The following is a 10,041-nucleotide window of genomic DNA, read 5'->3' as shown; positions in this document are numbered from 1 at the left end:
GTTTTGTCAATTGATGCCAATATCGTACACATGTATTGCTGTGTACATATGGTATGATTTAATATATATTTCGAGTCAATTATATATACTTATCACTTCTATGCTTTGTTATTCTAATTCAGTTTCCATTCCAATGTTAGGTATTTGTATAAAAAGATGATGGAAGAGAACAAGCTTGAAAAATTCAGATTTATGCAGCCATGTCATGTAGGTCATGTGCCAACGACAAGAACAGAAAAAATTTCCTAGACAAACAGTTGGAAAGTAGGGCACGAGCTTTAGCAGACAGACTGATTGACAATCCAAGTAGTGCATCACTTTTGGTGCCATGTAATGTAGGGTAAGAATGGTTACAATTATAATTTCCATTGCATATTATTTTCTATTGATGTAATATAATTTTGTGTTTCTGTATAGTTTCCATTGGATTCTGACAGTTATCAACGTCAGTAAGGATATTGTTTATTTGTGGGACCCTCTTAGTCATCGCATTCGCGATGATGATTGGAAACATGTTGTAGAAATGTAAGTTTTTTTTTTGTTATTTCTTTCGATTTATATCAGTATGATTATTACATAATATGAATAATCAACAATATATTTGAAGGGCTATTAAAATGGTTCATGCGGCCTCTGGGAATGGAAAGAAAGGACGAAGTAAAACTGCTTGGGAAATTGTCAAGGTAATTTAATATTTGTAACTAATTACATATAAGTGTTTGTATATGTTAAATTGTAATGCACATGCAAATCTTATTTAACATTTGTAGGCTCCTCGTCAGCCGGATAGTAACCAATGCGGTTTCTATGTCATGGCTTACCTGAAGACTTTAATTGAGAACATGTCGGACATTGATGATAAAGATTCTGTTCAAGCACTGGTAATAATTCCATTTCTAATTCGTGTTTAAAATTATTTTGATTTCAATGTTTCAAAGTGGAAATATGATGCATTTGAGATTCTTGTTGCCAGTATAATTTTGAGTACTCCATTTATTGTTGATGTTTATTGAATGAATGCTTTTTAGTTTTTAATTTGATCCTTTTATTCACAAAGTTTAAAGTGGAGAGATTAGAGAAAATACAAAAGCTCTTGCCTTTAGAACTGCTAAAACTCTATTACCATATAGTGGTTCTTGAAAATTACTCCTAACTTATTTCGAATTTCATTGCAATTACTAATTTATTTACTCACTTTTTACATGTAGTTCCAACAAGTTGAATATGACAAAGCGGTTATTGATCTGGTGCGTTCTGAATGGGCCGATATTGTATAAGTTATATACAGTAGGTATGATTTGATCATTAGAACGTTGTGATCTTTTAGACTTCGTGGAATTGTTTGTTGTAGTACGACTTCGTCGAATTGTTTTTTGTATTATTATGACTTGGATGATATTTGATTCGATGAGAATTGGTCATGGAAGTATTTACACTTGTTATGTTGAACCTTAGCTTGTGCAAAATTATGTAACTACACTTGGCCATGGTGAATGGATAAATTGTTTTTTGGTATATGATTAAAATTTAAGCAGGTTAAAAACCGTTGAGACAACGGTTAAAAATCGTTGTCTATTTTACAATAGAGAACAGTTTGAAACTGTTGTCTTTTCTACGAAAGACAACAGTTTATGGGCGTGACTTTTAACAACAGCAATTTCAACAACACACAATAGACAACAGTTAAAAAACCGTTGTCTATGTGCATCACTTTTAACAACACTGGTTTCAACAACATTGAATAGACAACGGGTCAAAAACCGTTGTCGTTGATAGAAAAGACAACGGTTTATAACCGTTGTCTATGTGTGTGACTTTTAACAACACCGGTTTCAACAACACTTAATAGACAACGGTTCGAAAACCGTTGTCGTTTCAAGAAAAGACAACGGTTTTTAACCGTTGTCTATGTGCGTGACTTTTAACAACACCGGTTTCAACAACACTTAATAGACAACGGTTCGAAAACCGTTGTCGTTTCAAGAAAAGACAACGGTTTTTAACCGTTGTCTATGTGCGTGACTTTTAACAACACCGGTTTCAACAACACTTAATAAACAACGGTTCGAAAACCGTTGTCGTTTCAGGAAAAGACAACGGTTTTTAACCGTTGTCTATGTGCGTGACTTTTAACAACACCGGTTTCAACAACACTTAATAGACAACGGTTAGAAAACCGTTGTCGTTTCTTGAAAAGACAACGGTTTAAAACCGTTGTCTATGTGCGTGACTTTTAACAACACCGGTTTCAACAACACTTAATAGACAACGGTTGAAAAACCGTTGTCGTTTCTAGAAAAGACAACGGTTAAAAACCGTTGTCTATGCGCGTGACCTACAACAACACCGGCTTCAACAACAGAAGTTTTACCCCTACGACAACGGTTTTTAACCGTTGTCTATGTGCATTTTTCTTGTAGTGTACCCATTACCCACCCTCACCATTGTCCTTGAAACCTCTCACAACCAAAAACCCATTTCCTTCTACCCATCTTTTTCGGACTGCCGAAACCCCTACCCGAAACCCAACTCAAAATTCCCTAATTTTTGTTCTATCAAGATGGAAGGAGCTCAAAACCCAATTGGAGCAGAAGGATCGAGGAAACTCACTCGGGTGATTCGAGGGATGATCATGGACCTTGAGGACTACAACAAGTTCATCCAAAACCAAGACTTGGGGGTAAAAATCTTAACCTCTCTTGAAAGTAGTGGGTTATTGAAATTTTGCTCTTTCAAGTATGATGGCTTCTATTTGAATGAAGTAGTAGAATTTTATAGACACGCATTTGTCGAACATGGTGTTATAAATTCTACTGTTGGAGGTGTTTTGTTGAAAATTGAGTTAGATGATGTGAGAACTCATTTTGGATTGGAGGAAAAATTGTTGAAAGTGGAAAATCACGGCTTTGATTTAAATGATTTTTGGAGTGAAATTAGACACGACACCGCACAAGTCGAGACGTGTACTAATGGCTATAAGGTTATGTTGAAGCACGAATATGGAATGCTACTTGATATAGTGCATAAAACTATTGAGTGCAAATATTCTAGTAGGAATTATTTTACTAAGAAAAATTTGCCTTTGATGCATGCCATTGTGAATGTTGTTGCCGTAGATTGGGGACGGTTTATATATGGCCGAATGGTTGATCAAATTGGGCTAGCAAAACCATTGGTGAATGGATGGTTTCCTAATGATATTGGGTACGGTTTTGTTGTTGGGGAATTGTTGAAGTTGAAAGGTGTTGCCCTATCCAAGCCAAAACCAATACAAAACCAAAATTACCTTTTTCGAACCCCAATCCCGGTTGATCCTTCCCTAGCCAATATCCGAAAACGAAAACCGGCAAATGCATCAACCCATTCCTTAGCCAAAAAGCCTCCTTCTAACCGAGCTACTAGTCACGGGGAATCCAATACCCATGAGAGAAGTAGTGATGATGCTTGTAGCCACAAAATTGTCACCATACCCGCACCCGCAACCCACACCCCAAACCCGAATGAAGAGGTGGTTTTACCAAGTAAAGTTGGGAGTATAGATGACATTCCAACTTATGGGGCAAGTAGTGAGTTGATGAAAGAGTATGAACGTGTGAGAGTTTGGAGAAATTGGAGGTTAAGTGATCATAAATCGGTTGCTACAACAATAGGACCGGATACTCTAGAGTTGGAGGAGTTTGCTTTACAATGGATTGGAACAAGAAATCTTGCTACCGCAACTAGGCTTTCGGTGATTAATGAGTGCTTTATTAAGAAAGTTGCTATTAGTCGGGGCAAGAAAGTGGCTCAAGAGGTTCACGAAAATGCCGTTGAGACAATAGATGGATTTGCTCGTGATGATATTACCCGAGCATTGGTCATTTCAAGAGAAGAAGTGCACGGCACACATGGGGAAGCATCACATTTGAAGGAGACCGAAGGTGGAAGCTTGCAAGAATTGGACCCATTTCCTTCGAATATAGGGGATGATAACCTTAGTTTTGATGCTATTTCACCTCACACGGCTACGGATGTGACGAATTCCGTGAATGAAAATTTGGAAGCAAATGTTGATGATGAAAGCCGAATGGAGGAACAAGAAAATGTGCTACAAATTGAAGTGTCACCTTTGCTACTAAGCAGTGCCGAACCGATTCATATTGCTACTGCCGAACCATTCATTCCCACTCATGATGAGCCCTTGTGTCTTGAGAATACACCACATGTGGAAGCACCGGAACCGGATAACACCACACTGCCGAGACAACCACAAGAAGAGTCACACAAGGAGGTACATTCTAGTCCCATTGATATTAATGCTTTGAAAGAAAACATTATTGGGGATGTACGAAAAGAAATTCAAGAGTTGAGAAGAGATATTTTTCAAGAATTTGAGAAAGTCCAAAATCAATTTGGTAGTGTTGAGACCAAATTAGATGACTTTCACAAGGAAGCATATGCTAAGGCCGAATCCTTGTTACTTGGACAAGGATCAATTCAAGGTAATATGGCCGAAATGTCTAAAGGGCAAGAAGCAAGAAATAGAGAGGTCTTGAAAATGTTCCTTGACTTGGGAAAGAAAGGAACGGAAGGTGAATCAAGGCTAAGATTAGTAGAGACCCAATTGAAATCTCTACTACATCAAGTTGGCGTGATTAATGATCTATTGGTTGGAGTCCAAGCAAGGCAAGACAAAGCTTCGGCGAGTTTTCAAAGTTATGTTGATGCTGCCGAAAAGGGGGAAAGAGCTAGAGGAGCCCCAAGCCATTTGGTGAACCATCTAATTGGACCCCCAAGCCATTTGGTGAACCATCTAATTGGACCGTCAACACAACGTCCATTAGTTGAATTGGTTCGACCCCCAAGTGCACCGAGAGGAGTCACACCCACGCCGAGAGGAGCTCAAGGCCGAGGGAAAAGGAGATTCATAGATTATTTGGTGACCGCTCAAAGTACGGACTTTCCAAGCCGAATAGAAGGCCAAGATCTTCACCATCAAGATCTATTTATGAAGAAAATAGATTGAAGCTTGTACAAGAGTTGGAATCATTCTTTGGACACTCAAGCAACCAAATGGTAGATGGAAGATCATTTGAAGAATGTGTTGCGTGGTATCAAGCCGGAGTGTTGCGGTGAGAAAATATTCAAGAAGCATATGGAAATTATGTTACCGAACAAGTCACCGCACCATACCAACTTGAAGAAGGAGAAGGACAAGACTTCAAGAAGTTGAGAGCACACGTGAATGCCTTAATTGGCAAGAGGTAAAATTTTGAAACCTCAATAAATTTTTTGGTGTACATAATAGCTAGCTCATTCGAATTATACTTGTGGTACAAAGTATGAAAATTGCTAGCATATGGTTTATCTCCTTATTCTTATTTTAGTTTGTTTATTTAATTGCTTTAAAGTCACAAGATTTTAAATTGGACTTAGTAATTGCATGTGAGGCGTATAATTGAGAAAATAAAATTGAAAGGGGGAAGAAAAATTAAAAGATAAAAATCAATACGCAACCCCGCGTTATAGTCTCAATATACGTTTAGGACCGTCAAAAATTAAAATCTCTAGGTCTTAAATGTGTTAAACCCGTCAAATGGCTAGTCGCAATAAAATTGGACAAAAAGATTATTTTTCAAAAATTTGACATAGCCAAATGACTTGGGTATAAGTTTTGGCATCATCAAAAAGGGGGAAATTGTTAGGAATATATTGTATAAGTTTTGATGAGCCAAATGTATTTTGTAGACCCCAATTTTATTTTATTTGAGTCAGTTCTGGTTCACCAAGTATAGTGCACCACTGCCATGAAGCCTGCATGAAGTCTACGAAAAAGCAGTTTTGAAAGAAGAATAAATGAAAGCGGGATCATAGCTTAACAGATTTATGAAGCATCAAGTTACCAAAGGTTGAGATGGACGAGATGGTAGAAGACTTGTTGAAGTATGCCTAATGTGAGATGATCCATAGTTCAATTCTCACTAGAAGCAATTTTGGTGTAAAGATGAATTGCTATCGTGAAGTAGCAATATAAGGAGATGATGTCATCATGATAGTAATATCAGGTTATACTATCATGAAAGAACAATTTTTATCGTGATAGTTGAGAATTATCGGGTGATGATGTCACGACTATCGGGAAATGACATCACGATGTGATAAAGCTAGTGGAGAACACGTGGAGGAGATAAGTCAAAAGAATTTATGTCTTGGATTATATCAATTGGTTACCTAGCTGAGATGGAAGAAGCCTTGCCAAGCAAAGCAAATGGTCCATAGTTCAATTCCCACTCGAAGTGATTTTATGATTTCATGATATACATGGTCCATGATACAAGGTGGAACATGATAGCTAGATGGAACATGATATATATGGTCCATGATACAAGATGGAACATGATAGCTAACATGATATATATGGTCCATAAAACAAGGTGGAACATGATATACTATTGGGACATGACTTCATCAAAAGGAGCTATGACATCATGATAGAATTAGACAGAAACATTATTTTGAAGCTCTGTTTCTGCAGAAGAAGTCGAAGGAGAAGAAGAAGCTGATACACGAAGGAGATCTTTTTAATACTCAAGCAAGAATCAGCAGATAAATTATTTGATCAACTTGGCACATCAGATCAATAATTCAACAAAAGTCATGCCAGAGAAATTCAAATTTGGAGGCTACCCATGCCAAAGAAAAAGCTTTGTCAGATTAAAGAGGAGCAACGGCAAAATTATTTAAATCTTCTGACAGACGGCGAAATGATTTTTGCAGACCAAGTTGGCAAAATTAATTGATCAACTACAATTCAAAATGGACAATCGAGATCGGAAGTTGATCAACGGGCAAATAGCTTTCATCTGCTATAAATTGCCCAAGCAGACTTGAAGACAACAAGCACTTGAATACGGCTGAAAAACAAAGAGAAAAGCAAGCAATATTCAAATCAGCCAAAAAGCAATATATTGAGCTATACACGATTAAATTCAAGTCTGAGTGAGAGAAATCTTTATATTTCATTGTAAATCTTCTACTGAGTGTAGAAAAGGGGTAGAGTAACTAGGGAGAGTGAAAAAACCCAGTTGGAGTGTAGCTTTGTGCGTAGCACTCGGTTGTGACGGGCAGAGTAACAAGGGGAGCTTGTCAAAACCCAGTGAGAGCGTAGCTTTGTGCGTAGTTCTCGTGGTGTAGGAGTACAGCTTGGTGCGAAGTACTCGGGAAGGCGGAGTAACAAGAGGAGCTTGCGAAAAACCTTGGTGGAGTGTAGCTTTGTGCGAAGCACTCGGAGAAGTGTCGTTGGGCACTTATTCACTATTGTATCTGGGTGATCGAAGAATAGTGAATTTCCTCCTTGGAGTGAAAGGAGAAGAGTGGACTAGGAGGATTACGCCACCTCTGAACCACTATAAATCTCTCTCTCATTTACATACTGCTCACATATATTTCGTGCTTGCATATATTATTTGTGAACTAACCCGTTACGGTTTATTGCGTATCTTTATCTGTCTGGGTTTGATAGTTCCCTCGTCCGCATGCAAGTGAAATTTTATATACATCATCCTACATCTATATCAAGTGTTTCCAACGTGATGCATGTATAGAATCTCTCTTTGAGCACGACACAATTAACGCATAACACTTTGCCGCTACAATTTCCGTTGTGCACACTCTAAGTTGTTATACTTGTTTATGCTTGTTACTTAGAGTTAAAGTTACCAAAGTGTTGTTTGCGAAAGAAGTTTAAAAAGTTAGAGAAGTCTATTCACCCCCCTCTAGACTTCTCGACCACCCTTACGGGACCAACATTAAAGAATACCAAAAATTTAAGCAATTAGAATTCTCACTATTAATATTAAAAAAAGATTTAATACCTCCAATAGTCCTCCGAGTATTAGCCATATACCAGTTATTGTCATCCGACTCTTAAACGGCCACGAGATGTCCTCCAAGTTTTTAAAAATAACCACATGTGATCCTCCCGTTAAGTTTGTTGTCAAATGGCCGTTAAGTTTGAGGGTAAAGCTGTAACACCTTGTGTTACGGCCTTCAAACCCGGATTAATTATTAAATTAATCCCGTTAACAATAGTTAGAAATGATTTAATTTGGTTAGGATTCCATTAATTAATTAATGTGGTCCACAATGGATCGCGGACCCTTGCCTAAAATTATAGCCACAATTAGTTAAATGTCCTTCACTGTATAAGATAAGCCGCTACATATATATATATATATATATATATATATATATATATATATATATATATATATATATATATATATATATATATATATATAAAAGTATTTTAAACTAATTGTGGTTATAATAGTGTCATTCAAAATGTTAAAAATGACTATATTATCATTCATATTCTTCTTCTTCAAAAAAAGTTTCAACTCATAAAAACTATTGATATAATGCATCACATCCTGTTATGATATGATGCCTGTCAAAAGTGTGCTAAAATACTTATATATATGTAGCTTATCTTATATAGTGTTGAACTTTTGCAAAAAATTGTGCTAAAATAATGACATGTCAAAAGTGTTAAAGGGGACAAATCTAATTACATAGTAGTAATCATTAAGTAAGATCCTTATACTTCAAATGAAAACTTCAACTAATACAAGTTTATTTTATTACTAAACTGCCTTAAACAGTTGCGCATTACAACACTATACTACAACGAAGGTCCAAAAATGCTTTTTACATGATCAAAAATCTGCAAAAAATAAAAATACAAAAAAAAAAAATGAAATGGCAAATAAAAGAAAAAGCACAGTTCTGTTTCAGACTAAGAAAACTACCAACGCATAACCTGCCCAAGGCAGTACAAATATGATGTTTACAATCAGATAAATTGAAAGAAAAAAAAAACAGGCAATGGCAAAAAAAATAGGAAATATAAACAAAACTCTGCACAACTTAGTAGCAACTATTACATGTACAAATAAAATTTTAAAAACTTTAGAACATCACTAGAATTTTAGAGCAACAAAAATGACAAAAAATTACGGCATCAGAATTTTTAATCATCATTTGCTAACTAGTGGGAACAAACAAATTAGTTATCTCATAATAATAACAAGTAAGACAATGTTATAATATTATACATATATAATTCTGAAATTGTAAACATAGGGTTATTGAGCTTATGAGATTATGCATTTTCTGTTAATATATTATAAATTTTTCTGTTAACAGATTATGAATTTTCTGTTATCAGATTATGAATTTTCTATCATGCTATTATGAATTTGCATTTATAGATTTATGAATTTTCAGTTATGATATTATGGATTTTGAGTTATGATATTATGAATATAGTGTTCATATGGATTATGAATTTTCTACTATGGTATTATGAATTTTTTGTTATTTAATTATGAATTTTGTGTTAGGAGATTATGAATTTATAGTTATAGAATTATGATTATAACTTTTTTTTTCCCTTTTTCTTGAAAATTGTAGCTATTTTACTTTGATCGGGTCCAATTCAAAGGGATGAGAGTTGAGAGAACATATCCAAGCATAACTGCATGGACAAAAAAGCTTGCAAGACAAAGAGTTTCTGCAGAAAGAAGGTCGGGTGGATATGGTAAAGGGAAAGTTATCCAGCGTGTTGCAAAGCCTACTGCAGACTGTACCACTCATGCTATTGCTTCTACTTCAAACCAACCTGCTGCTCCTGATGCTCATCAGACGGTCCCAAGAGTCTCTGTGCCGCCATCTAGTGTTGACAGAGTCACATAAGTGCTACAGCGGCTTACTGCTGATGTCTTGGAGTTTGGAGAGGCAATGGCTGGAGTTGGCAAACAAAATGCCCCTGTGGATGTTATAAAGACCGCCTTTTCTGGAATTCCTACCATGATTACCGTGGCAAGTACGATAGATAGACCACCAACCCCAACCTCCTCTCAACTTGATGACATCTTCTTCGGCCAGGAGTCTTTCACAAAGGCCGTTGATGTTTTGGTTGAAGCATTTCAAAAGACCACCAGGCAAATGGAGTTTGAACCTCCATCATTTGATTTGGGAATTTCTTATACCCCGGCACCA

At 36.4% G+C, this 10,041-nt stretch overlaps 1 protein-coding gene across 1 annotated transcript; it reads left to right on the top strand.

Moving 5' to 3' along the window:
* The first annotated feature begins 200 nt into the window (after positions 1 to 200).
* LOC109184124 lies at positions 201 to 1,153 on the top strand. Its single transcript, XM_019334172.1, has 5 exons — positions 201 to 340; positions 418 to 525; positions 608 to 683; positions 771 to 881; positions 1,058 to 1,153. Exons 1-5 carry the CDS (start codon positions 201 to 203, stop codon positions 1,151 to 1,153), a joined length of 531 nt encoding a protein of 176 aa, XP_019189717.1.
* The last annotated feature ends 8,888 nt before the right edge of the window (positions 1,154 to 10,041 follow it).

This window comes from Ipomoea nil, unplaced genomic scaffold (assembly GCF_001879475.1).
Source record: "Ipomoea nil cultivar Tokyo-kokei standard unplaced genomic scaffold, Asagao_1.1 scaffold1250, whole genome shotgun sequence".
Taxonomy (NCBI): Eukaryota; Viridiplantae; Streptophyta; class Magnoliopsida; order Solanales; family Convolvulaceae; genus Ipomoea; species Ipomoea nil.
The sequence above is the reverse complement of the archived record's forward strand: the minus strand, read 5'-3'. Positions and strand labels throughout refer to the sequence as shown.

What these genes read in the sequence shown, in the direction of transcription:
- LOC109184124 (XM_019334172.1), top strand. Translation starts at nt 201, where the DNA reads ATGTCATGTAGGTCATGTGCCAACGACAAGAACAGAAAAAATTTCCTA. An exon ending in TGGAAACATGTTGTAGAAAT is followed by an intron (nt 526 to 607) that starts GTAAGTTTTTTT and finishes ATATATTTGAAG; the next exon opens with GGCTATTAAAATGGTTCATG. An exon ending in AAGATTCTGTTCAAGCACTG is followed by an intron (nt 882 to 1,057) that starts GTAATAATTCCA and finishes TTATTCACAAAG; the next exon opens with TTTAAAGTGGAGAGATTAGA.